Below are 19,113 nucleotides of genomic sequence, written 5' to 3'. Positions count from 1 at the left end.
AAGATCGTATGGTGTATCTGAAGACAGCTACAGTGTACTTGTAATGTAATAAATAAATAAATCTTTAAAAAATTAAAAAAAAAAAAAAAAAAAAAAGATTTGATGAACACTAAGGACCCTTTCCCCGTCATTCCCTAAGGCATCTATGCAAATACTCTAAATCCTACCTGATTTTCAGGGTTTACTAGCTAGACAAAACCCTACTTATGGCTGGCCCACTCGAGTTAAAACACGGGACACAAAGATTCACCTTTCTGGACCTGTGTTGCATAGCCCAGAGGAAATCCTTGACCTGTGACATGAGCTTCCATCTGCCTTTAGTCTGACTGGCTTCCTAGTGATTTCCTGTTGTACGCTTGGGTTCTTCTAAGCCTTCTTGGATGTGCCGTGGGCACACACATGAGGGAAGTTTCTCTCAGCTGACAGGGGTTTGTTTTCATCTCGATGAAGCCAGAGATAGAGAATATGGCAGACTCTTTTGAGTGTCCCTAACCAAAAGTCACTTAGTCCCTTTTACTTAACTCTAGCCATTTCTTTTCATCAAATTGTCAAAAGCCCATCTTTTCCTGGCCACGACTGAGAAACCCTTAATTAAAAGTAAAGTTTCTTCCCTGTTGTCAGTGGGCAAAGAGCCACCTTGTTGGTGGCTCTTATGTCAGTCAGGGGCAGAGCAGATGGCTCCTTTGTTCCTCTAGATTGATGCCTGGCTTCTGGTGGCCAAAGCTGGCTTATGCCTGGGACTCATAGAAAAGCAATTCAAACCAAAGCCAGGCAGCACAGTGCGAGAGGAGGAAGACAGAGACCTGTGGCCTGCCATGCCACCCACAGACCTGCCCTCTAGCTCCTGGCACAAGTGGACCATGACACCTGCTTGTAGTTACACCATACAGCATGGATAGAGGATGTCACCCGGGGGCCCACCAGGCACATGTCCAGCCTGCAGCAGGAGCCACCATAATGTGAGAGTCTGTGGTGGTCAGACGGGAAAGAAAGAGACATGGAGCAGTTTAAACGTCATCAGGAGGGATGGAATCTCATCTTAAAACGGACCGGAAGAGTAGCCTGCAGCAAGGAGCCAGCCCTGCCACATGGGGCCATGGTGAGATCCGAGTCTGAGCTACCACTGGGGGCTACATCTCAGTTGGTGGCTACACAGTGGCAGACGTTGGTCTGTGGTTCATATTAACCACTACAGAACATGGGGCTGTCGCTGGCCAGTGCAGCCACCAGGAACTACATGGATGTCCAGGGGCTGTGCACACCTGGCCCCACCCCTCACTAGCTGCGGTGCTCTAGAGAGCTGGCCCCATCTCTCATCTGAGGAAGGTAGCACTTGCCTAGACAGCTCAGTGGAGCTGGCCCTGGTGGTGGAAGCATGGGTGAGCCAGCACTGAGAGTGTGAGCGTGGGAGGCTGACCCCTGTCTCATCTGCAGTGGGCTGGCACAGGTGCAGCGGTGATGTCCCCCCTAGCACCTCACCACCTCCATCAGTCAGGAAAGCCCCCAACAGGTCACGAGCTCAGGAGAGCTGGCCCTGCCTCTCACAGCTGCAGCACTCAGGACGCCTGTGTGCGTTTATTTTACTTTGGGCAGGAGGTTGCAAGGGCGAAGGGTGGATATGAGGCGACGGGGAGATGAGTAGGGCTGGGGTGCAACAGCGTGAAATTCATGAAGAATCAATAAAAAGTTTATTTTTTAAAAAGTAAAGTTTCTGCGACGGAGTTTGTACTTTGGCCAATCACAATGCCCACACTGTCACTGTGGAGAGGCAGCTCTGAGGGAGAACAAGGACTGTGTTCCTGTGTGGAGATGCAGGCTCTTAATCTGGGGCCACAGGCACTGCAGGGGTGGGCAGGGATTTCAGATGAAAAACCCCAGATTTCCACTAAATTCATGCTGACAGAGTACCGCCTTCTACCAGGTTAGCAGCTGCTCATGGAGCACCAGAAACCACACACGTTTCCTATCACATTTCTATGGTCCATGCCATAGAACATGGAGTCCACTGTCACTATCAAACCTGGGTAGTTATTAACCATGATGTCAGGACGACAGATAACACATCAACCAAAAACCAAGCATATCACCCAATCAATTTTTGCAACAGTATTTTGATTACTGTATTGGTTTCGATGGAAATTCTCTATGTTTAAAAACATTACTATGTGATGTGGTTCAGGGACTTTGCCAAGCTATCAAAGGGGTCCCAAGGCCCAGCGTGATTAAGATGCCCTGTCAGACGGGGAACAGAGGGCTGACGCCATTCCAGCAGCCATGTGCGTCTGTGGTAGCCAGCAGCAATCACACACCTAATCAGAAGCAGCCACTCAGCCTAGGCCCTGTGTTCCCCTAATTAGCAATATTAGGTAAATTGGTTCAGACCTCTCCTAATCAGCTTCAGCAGAAGGGAAGTATTGTCCCTGATTGCTTGAATGCTTTCATGGGGTTTATAATGGATTGAAGGAGTGAAGGAGCCAAGGGGCTGAGCTGATTGCCCTCTGGTTGCTTCTTGGCATAAAGCTGAGCGGAGACAGTCTCGGCGCATTCCCCGTCCCCATCCCCAAGCCCGGTGATGTTTTGACTGAGGCATCATACCCGCGCATGCAAATAAACCTCTTTCTGCTTCTGTGTAAGGAACTATATGGTAAATTAACTTTAAATCTTGGCATTTCTTGGAGTAGGCATTTAAAAATAAATGCAGGGGATGAATGTGAAGGAACTGAGATTTTTAAAAACAAGTTTATGATGGACACAGGGGCTCCAAAAATGAAACTTCCTGAGATGACACCTTGGCCCAGCAACTTAACCTTGTATCTCAGGGACCAAGGCTACGTTACACAAAGGCATGGTTGGGAAGAAAAGGCTGCTCACCCAGTGCCCGTGAGAGGTCCCCCCCCAGAGAGCCACAAGCACAGTGGCTGGTGTGGACTTCGGGGACAAATGGCCTGAGGATCCCAGGCTCATCCCTGAACCCCTGCACCACCAAAGGCACAGGAGCACCAATGGGATGTCAGCAACACTGCTTAGGTTTCCTCCCATCCTCAGTTACCTCAGGGAGGTTATCTCAGTAGAACGACCTGGAGGGCAGGTTAACAACCGTGAAATTTCCATCTGTGGACTCCGAAGTGACAGAGCCTGTATATATCAACACAAGGAATTTTCAGATACCCGGAAGGGGAAAGAGTAAGTCGCAGAACAATGTGCACAGAGTGATTGTGCCTGTGCTTCGGAAAAGGTTGCTGCACAAACACAATATCTGAACGACAGTGACCCCAGGTCAAGATTTGGGAAGGGGTTCATGGTTGATTCTATATGAAGATTTTCAATCCTTGTATAATTTAGAAAGTGAATATAACAACAACAACACACCCAGATCTATTCTAGCTAGAATCCTTCGAGAGTAAGGAGGGATCGAAGGAGGGAGGTTGAAGGAAGGGAGAGGGAGAGGGAGAGGGAGGGGCGGAGGGATCATATATCCATATCCTTTACAGGTAATTAGCAGGCTCATCCATTTCACATAGCAGAAACATCTAGAACACAGTCTGGAATAGCATAGGCACTGAGTACAGATGTCAAGTTAAATTCATCTATTCTAGAACTTTGTAACTCGCTAAGACCCCTGGGAAGCACACATAGGTTCATGTGGCTCCACTCCCTCCCCATATCCAGCATCAACAGCCCTCCATCCACCTCACACAACACCGCCCTTCAGGACTCTGGAACTCAGCTTTGGGTCAGGGGAACTTGACAGTGTTGGGAGGGCTGAGATAAGGCCCTTTGCTAGATGGAGCCTTAATCCCAGCTTTGGTTTTGAAATCATGCCTGAGGCTTTCCTTATCAGAGTCTGGCTTGTACCAGAATTGTATTCACATGTTTGTGTCTGCCTCAGAAAAATGAATATCAACCCTCCTGGACTGGCAAGCCACAGAAAGACAAACGGTTCCATTCCTTGCCTGGAGCCCAGCACACAGACACAGCCCAGCTTCGCTCAATGCTCTCTTTTCACAAAGTTATTCATTCTTCATAGAAGTAGAAGCTGTCAAGTGGGGAAAAGAGTCTGGATGTTTACTGGGTGGTGACAACTTTTATCTAGATTTTAGCCCATCCCTCTGCACCCAGTTTAAGATGACCAAGCAAGAAGAAAGTTTGATTTCTGTTGTTATTGTTGTTGTTGTTGTTTTGTCCAAAGGAAAAACATTGGACTACTTGTCAGTATCTCTAGTTCACGTTGCCATGGTGACACCCATTCCTCAATACCTGGCCACCAAGTGACTCTGCCTCCTCTCCGGCCTCTGCAGCCTTTCTCCACCATGAAGATTTCCCACCCAAATCTACTTCTGCGCTTATTCCTCACAAACTCCATCTCCGTGCACACACCCTCTCCTCCAATTTGCTCCAATTATCTCTAGAATCGATTCAGCTTCACATGAGGTCCTCTGGTTATAACAGAAATGGTCCCAAAACTTCAACCCTAAAGCATCAGGGACCATTTAGACCCTGAAACTACTATGTGATTGCCACGTAAGAGAGGTGCAAAAATTAATTTGGGGGGAATCACACACGTGGGAAGAAGAAGCTTTGCTTTTACTGGTGAAATGTTTCTTTGTAAGTCATAAGCATCTGTTCTGCAGATCCATAAATTCTTATGAAAAACCTGCTGGGCTGGATCTTGTTTAAAACTGTATTTTTACAAACGCTAGAAGGGGAATAGAGGGGACAGAATATACCCTAACAGAGCAGGAGACTGAGACCAACTTGGGAGCAGAGCAGAGCTTGGGAACTCTCTAACAAATGTGCGAGTCACCATTAGATGAAGAACAAGAACAGACTGAGTCAGTTCTGGGCAGCCCTGTCACCAAGCAAATCAATTTCCAGTGTAAGAAAGCAATCTTCATTTTCAGAGACCCTTCAGTGTTGGAATGGTAGATAAAGAGTTCTGTACATGTACGTGGTCCAAGTAAAAAAGCCAATCCTAGCTATGTACGCACAAATCCCGTTCAAGAAAATGCTGTGCCTGTTTTCCAGGGCATTTGGCCAACATGCTGCTGTGGGCGTTTTCTATAGGAGAGAGCATTCTGCTTTAGCTAACAAGTAAAACAAAACCTCCACACGTAAAGCATCTCCCCACAACCTGAGCGAGTGTGTAAAGGGGCGGCAGTTCTCTTGCTTAAACACCATCAGTGACAACCATGAAGGGGACTCGCAGCAGCTCCTGGTATGCACACAGGTTTTCTGGATAATACATGGACAGCAGGATGCACTGGGTCTGAGCACCCTAGTCTGGCAAGTACATCTCAATCATATTGCCGGAAAGGTTCATCTGGTGACTTCCTAAAGACCTGCTAGATCTGTCTGGGCAGAGATGCTCCATCTCCAGTAAGCTCCAGTCATTTCTGGGTCCACATTTTCTAATAGCAAGGCAGCAGTGGACAGTGCAAGAGGTCTAGAGAAGAAGTTACCCCACCACATTTCAAATACAAGAATTTAGAGCCAGGTAACTCATCAGCAAAAATGGAAATAACCACTGGACTGTTTCGCACTGGTATTACAAGGAGGGAAGCCAGCGGCAGTAACACTGGCTGGTTGTAGAGCTGAATTTCACTCATCACAAGTTATCTGTGATAGGCTCAATAAAGCATCCTCTGAGGTGTCCACACGTTAACTCCCAGTACTTGTAAAATCCTCATCTTCCACGGCAAAGGGGACTTTGCAGCCTGGAAAGATTACTCTAGGTTATCAGGCAGGCTCAGTGTAATCTCACAGGTCTGTATCGGAGGGAGGGAGGGAGGGAGGGAGGGAGGGAGGGCGGGCGGGCAGGCTAGTCAGATTGAGGAGAATCCCAGAGGTTGCAGCAGGAGCCAGAGAAGACTCCAAACTATAGGCCTTGAAGATGCACACAAGCCCAGAAATGTATTCTGGGTGGGAGAGGCTCCAGAGGAGGACAGCCCTGTAGATTCACACTGTACTTTGAGCCTCCAGATCTGTGAGGTAAGTGTGCACTGTTCCAGCAGCTACAGAAGTCCAGTGAGGTGAACACGGGCTTGTCTCCCTCTACAGAACAGAGGCTCGTGAGAAGTTCACAAGAATCTCAAGCGCACCACAGTCACTCAGGCAGAGCGAACTACAAGAGCTCTTCTGGGACATTCTACACCAGGGAAGAGTCGACCTGTGTCCTTTGTTTTATGGCGTTACAGCAGTCCAAATACATAGGGGTGATCTGTGTGTCAGCAACAAGCAAGAGGCTTACTGGAATCTCTTGTTCCATAATCACAGCAGCACATTCCGACTGGTCCTCCACATGGAACTGCCGGACTCTAATAAGGCTCCTAGGGACACTCTCAGTGGGTAGACAGCAGGGCCTACAAAAGGCACCCTGGGCTTGAGAGCTGAAGGACAGAAAATCAGTGGTCTCAGTGACATGAACAAGATCTTAATTTGCCACTTTTAATGTGGCTAATCTCACAGAGATGTTTAATTGCAAATTTAAAAAAAAAATGGTGTCTGTGACATGAAGACATATTTGTCGAAACTCAAGCTGAAGCCTTGGCCCCAGTGCCTCCTCCTACCACCCGTGCGTCTGTCTTCCTGCCCTCAGCGCTGCAGAGGCCCTGGTCTCTCATTTCCACTAGTATACCCACAGTGACTAGTGCTGTAACTAGCACTTACGCTGCAATCAGTGAGTGTCTGTGGATGAATGGATGCTATAATGGATAGTTACAATGAAAAAGGATATTGTTACTTTCATTAAAAAAATTCATTATTTGCAAAGTTCTTTTACTTCCTGTTGAGTTAATATCTACTCGACCCAAGATACTATTTAGGACAGAATTAAAAGCAAGCTTTGTGATTTTATCTGCTTAATATATATGCATTTAGTCATTAACAATGTGCTAAGTAGTCAAAACAAATAACTGTTTTTCTAGTCAGCCCTGGTGGATGCACTGAACGAGGGAAGCAACTTATTGCATATTAAACATTATAACTAGCTTTAAAATGTTCTGTTTCATCTCAGACAAAATATTCAAAGACAGTTAAAGTCCTGTATATGGCTCAGCTAAGACCTCCCAAAACAGCCCAAATTTCTAGAGGAGATTATGAGTTCTGATCCAGTCACATTGAATAGAAAGTGTATGTTCAGAGCTTTGCAGCTTCCAATTTACAAGGTCCTCCGATCAATTGCTAGGATTGATCATAAAATGGTTTCCATTTATTTATGCTCAGTATATCCCATTTAAGAAGCAATGTAATTGCAAGAAAAGCTTTTATTTTACATCTGAATTTGAAATGTGGCTGAATATATTAACATAATTCAGAACACGCTGGTAAACATCCACAAGAACCTGTTACATAATTCCAGGAAGCCTCGTGATATCCTGAAGCCACTGGGCAGAAAAATGCTAACTTTGTAATCTATGTTCAAGGGTCAATAGGGGCAGCCCTTCGCCCATGATGTGATCCAGGGCAACAGTCTGAGGCTGACGGCACATGGGCCACATCACCCTGAAGACACCAGCTAACTGCACAGCAGACCATCTGGAAACGGCAGTGATGTGCTGGGTCAGCAGACCCATCCCCTTAGCTTGCCTTACTGTGTCAGAAGCTACGGCCTACAGCTGTTTCCACATCATGCTATCTTAACACCTGTGAACCCTTGGCCACAAGTCATCAGGAAAAGGTCGCATTTATGAGCGGCGACTTCACTACAAAACAAACAAAGGACTATTTTCCCAAATACATTTCCATGTAGAGCTGCCCAGAGGGTCACCTCTGTTGTAGGGAGGGAGGTTCTGTCCCCATGTCACACATCTGGGTCCAGGGACCCGAAAGCTGTAACTAGGTCTTGGTGTCTCCGTTGCTCATCTCTGTGTTCTTGCTACGGAGCCCCAGAATGGGTGGCAGTTTTGCATTCTTTCTGTTTCAGTGAGAGCTCCAGCACAAACAGGTGGAGAACTGGTGGCCCAGGCTCCTGGGTTCTGACGGAGGGGGCCGAGGCTCCTGGGTTCTGACGGAGGGGGCCCAGGTCCCAGGGTTCTGACGGAGGTGGCCCAGGCTCCTGGCTGTCTTCGGCTTCCTCTTCCTATCTCAGTTTTACAGGCCTAAGCCAGGACAGGTGTTTCTATAGGTGATATCTATGGGCTCTACCTGGAGGAATCATCGATGGACGGGCACATGAATGACTTTGTGTAAGACACCAGCAAACAGAAAAGGACACTCCTGAGAGTTGAGTCTGTTGTTCTCCAAGAATGTTAAAGAAAACGGCTCTAACTGGCCCCTTTCCTTCCTACATCTTCACCCTGTTCTGACACATAGTGTCCAGACAGTAGGAGCTGGACAGGGATAACTGAAATACACCCAGTGTTTTGCAAAGCGTCTCAGGGTCTTATGGTTTCCATTGCTGTGAACAGACACCATAACCAAGGAAGCTTATAAAGGACAACATTTAATTGTGGCTGGCTTACAGGTTCAGAGGTTCAGTCCATTATCATCATGGTAGGAAACATGGCAGCATCCAGAGGACATTGTGCTAGAGAAGGAGTCATGAGTGCTACATCTTGATCTGAAGGCTACTAGGAGAAGACTGGCTCATGGGCAGCCAGGAGGAGGGTCTCAACGCCTATCCCACAGTGACACACTTCCTCCAACCAGGATGCACCTCCTAATAGAGCCACTTCCTGGGCCAAGCATATTCAAGATGCCATTTGCAGCTCCTAGAGCAGCACATAAACCGAGCTGACAGGTAGAGCTGGACAAATGCGAATATCTCCAGACACTACTTGCATTCTACCCTGGTCTTCAGGTCATTTCTGTTATACTAAGCAAAGACATGGGCGGGAAAAGGGAAGAAGCCATGGGAGCTAACTGCCTCCTGGATGGGAAGGATCACTTCTCCGTGCTTAGACTTGATCATGGGGCTGAGACAGGAGGATGTTAAATGAGGGTATAGGTGAGAGGGAAGAGAGTTCCAGAAGCATCTGCTACTTGGGTATCCAGGAACTTCTTCCTCCTCCCACTCCTCCTCACTTACTCCCTTCCTCTCCCCTCCCTCCCTCCCCTTCTCCTCCTATAAGTAAAGTCATAGAGAAGATGAGGACACACGGTAAGAGCAGTGAGTCACACCCGCAGAGATGCTCAAGGGCCAGCATCTTACTCTTCTTTAGGGAAACCATCCTATTCTTGGGACCATCTGGCTGGAGTGACGCTGATCTCACAGCTTAGCTTTGGGTCATGTGAATCCAGTAAATGTGATCTGTGACTCTTGGTCATTCAGAATGGGTCATTTTGTTTCTGCTGTGATCTCTATAAAACACCTAGAGCTCCTTAGGCTTACAGACACTATCTAGGTTGATGGGAACTCGTTCTAATGCTTTGTCTTATTTTGGCTCCCAAAAGCCACACTTTCAGACCTGAGGGCCCCTGCCCCCAGCTGATAAGAAAGAATTGGCAGAGAGATGGGGCAGGGAAAGGACAGAGGGGGGGGGGGAGAAGGGGAGGGGAAGGGGCAAGGGAAGGAGAAGGGGAAGGGGAAAGGGAAGGGGCAGAGCAAGGGCAGGGCAGGGCAGGGCAGGGCAGGGGCAGGGGGCAGGGCAGGGAAGGAAGGGAAGGGAAGGAAGGAAGGGAAGGAAGGGAAGGAAGGAAGGGAAGGAAAGGAAGGGCAGAGAAAAGAATCACCATGATGAGGAAGCAGAAAGATGAAACTTAAAGGCCTACCATGTAAGAATTCAGAAGAGTGGCTCTAGGGGTCACTTCCCTGATTGGGTTTGGGGTAGCGGAGATGAAATATAGATTTTAAAATATGCTAACTCAGGAATACCGGAAGGGAGTGTTTGCTGGCCACAGGGAGGTTTAAAAGTGCCTATAAGCTAGTCAAGGCATATCAGAATTAGCTAGTGTGTGAGTGAGTGCACGTGTCTTTCATTTGAGAATCCAGAGAGCTCTTGGGCAGGTGCAGTGCACACACGACCTGCAGGGAGCCAAAGTGATTTAACTACTTCACAGCTACACTAGGTAGCCACTACCCAGAGAGCCTGGATACAAATGAAGTCAACTAAGAACTCATAGCTGAGAGATGGAGAGATCAAGTTCAGACAACAACCTCTGAGCCCCTGGATCCAGCCAAAACTAAACGACAACAGATATGGGAAAAGTAAAACTGTAACAAGCAAAGAGCGCAGGGTCAGAGCGATGGCTCTGTGGTTAAGAGCATGGCTTGCAGAAGACCTAGGTTCAATTCCTAGCACCCACATGGTGGCTCACAAAGGTCTGCAGGCTCCGATGCTTCTTCTGGTTTATGCAGGTACTGTGCACACATGGTGCACATATATACATGAAGGCAAAACTCCCGTACACATAAAATAAAAATTTAAAAGGAGAAGCAACAAAAGGAGGGGCTGGATTACAGTCACAGGTGTGGTATTGGGACAGTCATACAGGTGATATTGGGACAGTCACAGGCGTGGTATTGGGACAGTCACACAGGTGTGGTATTGGGACAGTCACACAGGTGTGGTATTGGGACAGTCACACAGGTAGTATTGGGACAGTCACAGGTGTGGTATTGGGACAGTCACACAGGTGTGGTATTGGGACAGTCACACAGGTGATATTGGGACAGTCACACAGGTGGTATTGGGACAGTTGCAGATGTGGGGTTGGGACAGTCACACAGGTGGTATTAGGACAGTCACACAGGTGGTAGTGGGACAGTCACACAGGTGGTAGTGGGACAGTCACACAGGTGATATTGGGACAGTCACACAGGTGATATTGGGACAGTCACACAGGTGGTATTGGGACAGTTGCAGATGTGGGATTGGGACAGTCACACGTGGTATTTGGAAGTCGTAATGTTTGTCTTTGGAAATGTAGCAAGGTGACACAGAGGTGTGTTTTCCTACTAAGTTTGGATCATCTGAATGGTAACTTGGCCTAATTACTGTGATTAGTCTTGCCAAATTCTAAATACAAAGTGAGCATGCATTTTCTGATATTCAGTAACCAGCACAACACCTTGAAGAGCAGGAACAACAGTGAACAGAGACACCTTTGGAACAAAGTCTACTCTTTCCTGCCTGTACTTGGTCAGGATCAGCTGAGGAAGAAAAGGCCCTCATTGACAGCCCCTACGCTTACCTGGCATGGCATGAACGAGGTCACCGCAGAGAACAAAGAATTTGGGTTTGGGGTTCAGCTTGTTGATGGCCTCAACAGCTTGCTCCGTGAGACGGATCTCCTGCCCCCACTCATCACCGCCGCTGTCACAATTCCCGGTGGACCAGGCCTTCATCAGCCCAAACTGAGGGTCTGCACCCTGGACGAAGTAGAACGGACCTGTCCATTCCCGTTCCTTTTCTAAAGGGGGGTGTGGGGTAAAAAATCTGTCAGTGAAAGCATCCAGGTTACCGTGCAAGTGGAAACAGTAGTTTTCTTAAATTAAGTAGGTCATTTTGATAAGTTGCTGTCCAAACATACCATTTTCCTGTCACTGCCTAGAGGATTTTGATTTATACTAATTATGCTGGGGACTTGGTGATTCCCAAAGGCCACAGGAACCATGCAGGTTGCTGTAGCCATGTACCCAAACTGTTTGTTTGAAAGCTAGACATCTGAAATGAACCTGAGACCACAGTGAAACACTGTGGAGGATATTAATGGTTGGTAATAGTGTTCTAATTGGAATTAAAAATACCCAAACTGATGCTGCCAGAGTTATGTTTAAATCACTAGGTAAAGTGCTTACGAATCTTTTCTTCCAGGCTTAATGGCACCAGTTGTGCTATTTGGGGGTAATGCAATAGAATTTTAATTATAAAACTTGGCACTCAGACGCTCTGGCTATCTGGTGGGAGATGTGGTGCCAGGAATAAAGTCTTGAAATCTTGAAACGAGAACATCAATGTGAAAGGAAAATAGGAAAGAAAAAAATCAATGCTAATAATTCAAAGGCAGTATGACCTGGGTATCAGCACACTGCGAGACTGAACATGGGAGGGGTTTTCTTTCTTCCCAGTTTAACTGTGGTAGAACTGACAAAAATGCCCTGACACATGCATGTGTGTACACATACAGACACAACTCAGACCCACACTCACAGACACACACACAGACAGACACACACACAGACAGACACACACACAGACACATACACACACACACACCCACACACACACACACACACACACACTCCACAATGTCCTGTTATGCATACCAAAGGTGAAATAACTACCACAATCAAACAAATCAACAAACCTACCCCCTCAACCATTCTATGGGGCAGTGAGAAAAATCAGTATCTACTGTTGGCAGATTACAGGAATGTGACGCGTTATTCTAAAAGTCTCCAAACTTACGGAACAAAGGGCACCTGCCTCTCAGTCCTCCATCTACATCATGTCTGGTCCAACCACAATCAACCTGAGTTTACTGTGAAAAGGAGTGGCTGGGGCTTGGTCGTACATCATGCTGTACAGGACAGAGAGCAAACTAGTGAAGGATTTAATCCATTCACTCAGCCTTTTCTCTTCTTGATAAGAAGACCAAGGTGGTCAGTCCTTAAAGACACTACTGATAATATGCACGCCTTTGTAACCCTTGAGCACCGGCTGCATCTGCTTCAAATGTACAGCATATAGCTAACAGTGTGTCCTCTCAGATAACGGCTGGCAGACCACGATCTTCTTCTCCTCTCTCCTTTCCCTGCTCTATAGCTGAAAGCTGTCGCATCAAGCTGGTTACAGTGGTGCTTGACTTTAATCCCAGTGCTCAGAGGCAGAGACAAATACAAGTCACCCAGGGGCTATGTAGAAAGACTTTGTCTCAGAAGAAAACAAAACACAAGCTGTCATTTGTAAACTGCCCTACGGAGTGGCCAATATGGCAAGGAACAGAAGGAAGTGTCTGGCTAACATCCCAGAAAGAACTGCATCAGGCCAATGGCCATGTGAGTAGACCAGGAAGAGAGATATTGGCTACTGAGCTTTAGGGTAAGAACGGAGCCGTAACTGGAGCCTTAGGAGTGTCTGTGGTCACAGCATCCAGCAATGATGCATAACAATGCACACTTGCTGCTTCTCACGATCAAGTTTCAGTGTAATTTGTTGGTGGCAAATCACACTGAAGACATAAGGGCTCCAGGGGAGAGACTCTTCCTGAAGAGCTGAATACATCACACAAAACAAAATAATGGCAACACACGCACACGCACACGTGCGCACACACACGCACACGCACACACATGCACACTCGCACACACACGCACACGCACACCAAAACCCAAAAAACAAACAATATTAAAAACCCTCCCAGATTCTGTTTTGTGTTTTTAAAGTTAATGATTAATTTTTAAAGTTAATGATTAATAACATTTTCTTATTATTCCAATAGTAACCTTTGTATGCCACTAATTGCTTTGAGCTATGTTTTGATTTCTGAGACCGTCTGCAGAGCTATCTAAAACATATAAATTAATCAGAAGCAGACCCAGGAGGTGACTGGCACCCAAGGTCACAGAATAAATCAACCTGTTATGACACAGTTCAGAAAGTTTCCTGCAGCAAACATTTTAACAAGTGCTTTCCCATGACAAATAGTCAAGAGCCTCAAAAAGTCAATAGTCCTTGAAGCTATTAAAATAAATCTTTCATTACACATTTACTTAAAAAACGTAGAGTGTCAATTTTAATGATGATGAAGCACAAAATAAATAGATTCAACTTGTTGATACAAAAACACAGCTTTCACCTCAAAGGGGAGAAGAAAGTTTAGTCTGGAGTCAAATATGAGAACGTGCCCCAAGAATATGGATTTGGGTTACTCCAAATTCCATTTTCCAACACAGAAATAGTTTCAGGAAGCTTTTAAATAACAGAACAAAGAAAATCATAAATCTAGACGTGCTTCAAACACGTTGGTGGAAATATCAGGTAGTCAGCCACAGAATAGCTCAGTTACGGGGCTCAGGCAGTGTGACATGTGCAGTCTAAGGCTCTGCACTCTAGAAGCTATCACTGTGTTTGTACATTCCAAGTGGCTTAGCTAATGGCTACAGAGACATTAGGTCGCATCTAAAAGAGGGCAGTAAGTGGCTTCTCAGTGGGCCAGCGATGGCCAAGATAATTTGGCTCTGGACTTCCAGTCACTGAGTTTCTAATCAGTCAATCAAATCAGCCTTTGTAGCCAAGGCTTCTTTCCAGAAATTCTCATTCACAGATCTAAAGTGAATGCAGTTCCACAACTTCAGTACGCAACCCACTGCATCTGTCTTATTAGGCGACTGGTAGCTCAGGGCTGTGCGCCTGCAAAGCATCTTCTGGAGGCTTGCCCAGGAGCTGATGGTCTTTACTGTCCCTCAGTTTGAATGCTGCACAGGCCAACAGCATGGGGATGACGCCTGCCAACCCCATGCTTGGGCATGAAAACAGAAGGAGCTGGACTCAGAGGCCAGCCTGAGCTACGTGGTGAGAATCTGCGTTTTAAACAGACCTGGCAAGAGATAGCCCAGCAGATAAAGATCCTTGCCACTCAAGCCTGGTAACATGAATTCAACGCCACAGTGGAAGGGGAGGATGTGCTCCCAAAAGCTGACCTCTAACCTCCTGTTACATTCACACACAAAGAGCAAATATGAAAATATTTAAATTAAATATTAATTAATATGAATTAAAGATGTGGGGCTATAGAAACTCTGTCCTGGAAGGAGGGCTGCTCTGAGAGCGGCCATGTCCTTTATCCCTCAGATAGCAGAGGTTTACTGGACGAAACTGAATTCCAAGGCCTGGAACACCTGCAGGATGACCTTGTAGTGTCCTTTCTGGGGTGAAACTACTATTTACTGCCCGCCCTAGGAAAGCCCAGTCCCTCAACACCCTCTGGAAGGGCTGCCACAGCAGTTCAAGACACGATACACTTGATTTACAGTCAGAACGTCTGACACTACTGAGAAATACACATGTAGACACCCCATACCCCCACTAATTTCCCTGAGTAGACTGTCTTAGAGACTTCGGGGGTAAATGCCAGACAAGTCTAATTAAGGAGAACTGTCTGGAAATGGAGGCAACAGTGGATACCCTGCAGGGTAAAGGGGGGTGTTGGTGGGCTACTATGATGGCCTGGGACCCAGTGACACCAGCAGGAGGGGTGAGACAGGTAGGGGAGTGAGTCAGTTGAATCCCTCACTGATGCGTGCCCACTGACAGCTGAGGATAGTTGGCCTGCAGCCAGCCAAGGAACCTGGCTGGCAGGAGAATCGGGTGCTCTGGGTAAGGGGCAGATACTAAGAGACTCAGTTCCCCAAAACTGAAACACTACTCTGAGGAGGACCTTTTGTGTTAACTGTAATATTTTGGGGTTATATCTTTTTCTATTTTTTTGTTTTGTTTTATTTTTGTCCCGAACTTTATTTAGCTTAGGTATGTGGTCCTACACATTTCTCAATATTGTCCGTGACTGTGAAATTGCTTTTAAAAATTAACCCGACTGTTTGAATGGAAGGCTTAAGTGAAGGAGTCTTGGTGAGTAGTGAGTTCTAATGCTTTGTTATATTTCCTTTACAGTCTGTGGCTGGGAAAGGACGCACGTAAGCTGCACATTTGCACAGAGGGCAGAGGACAACCTTTGGGAATTAGCTTGCTCTGTCCACAGTGTGGGTCTTGGGAATCGAACTCGGTTCTCAGACAAAGTGGCAAGCTCCGTTTCTCACTCAGCTGTCTCCCACTAGCCCTAGTTCTACCATTTCTGTTCTTCTTTGACATGGTGACACACAGTGAAAACAGCTGTAAGCAAGGACATGTCTACCACACTCAGCACAGTGTTCACACTCATTTGTTTAGCTGTAACACCCAAGATACTCATGAATGAAATGCCCATAATGAATGTAATTCTTAACTCGTGTGTGTGTGTGTGTGTGTGTGTGTGTGTGTGTGTGTGTGTGCGGTGAATTAATCTCAGTCTCCCTCTCCCTCTCCCCTCACCCCCGGTCTGCATGAGTGTGTGTGCGTGCATGTGTGTAGAGGTCAAAGGACAAACTCAAGTACCAGTCCTTGCCTTCCACCTTCAGACAGGGTCTCTGCTGTTTTTCTGTTCCACAAAGCAGGCAGGGGGCTAGGGCTTCTGAGGACCCTCCTGTGGCTGCCTCCCGTCTCTCTATAGATGTGCTGTGAGTACAGACACATGTGCGGGTTTACGGGGGATTCTGGGACTCAGACTCAGGTCTTGAAGAACACGTTATCTACTGACCCCATCTCTCTAGCCCACTCATTAAAAAATTCAATTAGCTCCTTAATACTAAGTGACAAATGACCAGGAACACAGCAGCTTAGGACAGCACAAGGCTATTGTCTCACAGTTCCCAGGGTCAGGAATTAGGCTCAGCTCAGTCAGCCCTGTGCTCACAGCCCCTCATAAGCATCAAACAAGGTGTTGGCCAGTTTGGAGGTGTCAGCTGAAAACCATGTGAGTTTTTAGCTAGCTGTGCTGAAGGGGCCCGCCGTCCTTGGTTCTTTAGCAGCTCACAGCACAAGAACTCAGGTTATCAAAGCTATCCGAGGAAAGGGTCTCCTAGAAATGGTGTGTTATAACGGTACATGACTCAAACCCCTACCCTCTACCTCCCACCCAGCCACTGCTTCTGGGGAGCTCTTTATCACAATGAAGTCACTAGGCTAGACAACAACAAAGATAGGGGATCATAATCTCAGAGGGCAAGCATCTCCGGACGCACAGACACTACCTGGGCCAGGTAATGGCACACTCCTTAATTCCAAGGTCAGGCTCAGCTACATAGGGAGTCCGCCAGCCTAAGCTCTAAAGACACTATCTCTAAAACTGAAAACGGGCAAGAAGCAAACAAACAAACAACACCCAGGCCTAGGTTCTCATGCAAACTTCAAGTTTTCCTACTGACTTTCTAACAAAGCAGAGTTAAGCCCATGGATCTTGGCCCATCCACAGGAAGCTGAAAGCTTAGCCACAGAGGCTACCAGAGTTGCGAGAATATTCTAAAAGTTGACTTAGCCAGCTTTTTACTTACCAAGGTGATACTGAGACTTTTGGGGCTTGAGTTCAAGGTCACACAGCTAATACCTCCTACCCAAGAGCAGTTGAGTCTCTGGCTGGAGAGATGCACAAATCTGGAAGGGGCTCCTGGCTGCCCCAAAGTTGTTGATTTCCATATAGACATTTTTGTCTCCAAAAAGTTTTGCTCAAACGAAGAGACTCAGTAAATGAGATGAATGCATAAAAATAAAGCTGGCAAGGCCGGCACTTTCTCCCAGTCATCTGTGATACGCACAGTCGCTGCCAACAGCATGGGGCTGACTCAAGGTGCAGCTGCTGCCCAGACAGCCAGCTTCTCCTGCAGACATTGCCAAGCTCATAGTCTGACTAGCAGATGTGCTCTGCTGGACCTGCACACTGTTTACAAAACTGAAGTCTGTTGCCAACATTTAAATTATATATATATGAATATATACATATATATACGCACATGTGTGAATTTCTGAATTATATATGCATGAATTTGAAGATTTTATATATAAGAATACACACACACACACACACACACACACACACACACACACACACACACACACATGGATTTCTTAATTCTCTTGGGAAATCTGACCTCGCTGTTGTGAGGCACCTGCCAAGGACTGGCTGTAGCTGTGCTCTCTGCATGCCCCTGCACTTGCCCTGGCTCACACACGTCCAGTCCACCATCAGGCTCCCATCTATGGAACGTATTCTATTTTGCTCAAGGTGGGGAAGAGGAGACCCAGAGATGGTGCAGGCTCCAGTGGCCTACTCCGCCCTCCACACACCCTGGCTTGGATGGGGTGATCATACCCTTGATGGAGATGACAGAGAAGTCACACACCAATGTCTCGAGGTTGTCACCAATTTCTAAATCAAACTTTTAATTTAAAAATATGTTTTAAAGGAAAAGCTTTGCTTTACCAATCAAATTCATCGGCTACACAGAGTTACAAGACCTGGCTAAGTCTAATTTCTGCTGCCTGGAAAGAGACTATCACGGCAGGCATCCTGCAAAGTTGACGGATTAACAGTGGATCTCATATATAATAAACCATGCACAGGAGAGGCCCCTAAGATTTTTTCATCTGTTTAATAAAGTTCAGGGCAGCTTGACATAGGGTGTCTTAAAAGCCTGTAGGAGCCTCACACTGCCTCCCTATTAAGCTCTCCTCGGAGACTGTTCATGTGCTAAATCCCGCGGGAAAACAGACATCCAAACTGCAGTTCTCTTCACAGCTTGCACTTTCAGCATCGCAAAGTGGATGTCTGCTTGGACCTGTTGCTGCTAATGTATTTCATCTTGCTCACTTTCGTTACCTTTTGGGCATATTTGTCAATTGTCAACGGAAGATGACTTTTTATATATACTGAAAGTTAGAAACATCCTAGATCCTCTTGTTATTGTATGCTAGTCACTGACTACAATAAATGCAATCCCCAAAGCAAATAAATCACTGTTCTCATCCCAGACCAGGAAAAGGCCAAGGAGTGGCTATAACAATGTATGTACTCAGGATATGTTACTTAGAAACACCCTCGGATAGCTGAAGGAAGAATACAATGATAAACAGATCTGTTAGTTTCCATAAAGGGGGAAAATCATACTTCCTGTCTTAGAGTTTCTATTGCTGAAAAGATACACCAATGACCACACTAACTCTCATAAAGGAAAACATTTAATTGGGACTGACTTAAAGTTCAGGGGTGTAAGTCCATTATCATCCAGACTTCTCAGCTACTTCCTCAGCAGCAGTTTCCAGGCCTCCCCAGCAAGTTTCCAACCCCCCACACCCCGGTAATGGAATGTCCCTAGAGATGGACCCAACAGATTAATATAGAGGTCACCTACCCTGGAATTCCCTAATGCACTTTAAATCAGGCCTGCAAGCTTATTTGGTTGTGTCTTTATCTTGGTAATGGGAGACCTCAGCATGCTGGACTTCTGCAGAATAAAACACTGCTTGTGTTTAGATACTACTTGAGTCCAGGGTGTCGTTCTTCAGTGAATCATGGACCCTTACAATCCAGTAGTATGGATGCTAAAATGTCATCACCCATCCTGCTCTGTTGAGTGCAGAGCCA

General features: G+C 46.5%; 1 protein-coding gene across 1 annotated transcript in view; it reads right to left on the bottom strand.

Moving 5' to 3' along the window:
• The window catches only part of Cpped1 (calcineurin like phosphoesterase domain containing 1), a 113,688-nt gene that overhangs the window by 82,932 nt on the left and 11,643 nt on the right, over window positions 1-19,113 (bottom strand). Inside the window, exon 2 of the mRNA XM_032913402.1 lies at window positions 11,131-11,349. Coding sequence (XP_032769293.1) covers window positions 11,131-11,349 — 219 coding nt within the window. The remainder of the gene's footprint in view (window positions 1-11,130; window positions 11,350-19,113) is intronic.

Source organism: Rattus rattus, chromosome 9, assembly GCF_011064425.1.
Source record: "Rattus rattus isolate New Zealand chromosome 9, Rrattus_CSIRO_v1, whole genome shotgun sequence".
Taxonomy (NCBI): domain Eukaryota; kingdom Metazoa; phylum Chordata; class Mammalia; order Rodentia; family Muridae; genus Rattus; species Rattus rattus.
The sequence above is the reverse complement of the archived record's forward strand: the minus strand, read 5'-3'. Positions and strand labels throughout refer to the sequence as shown.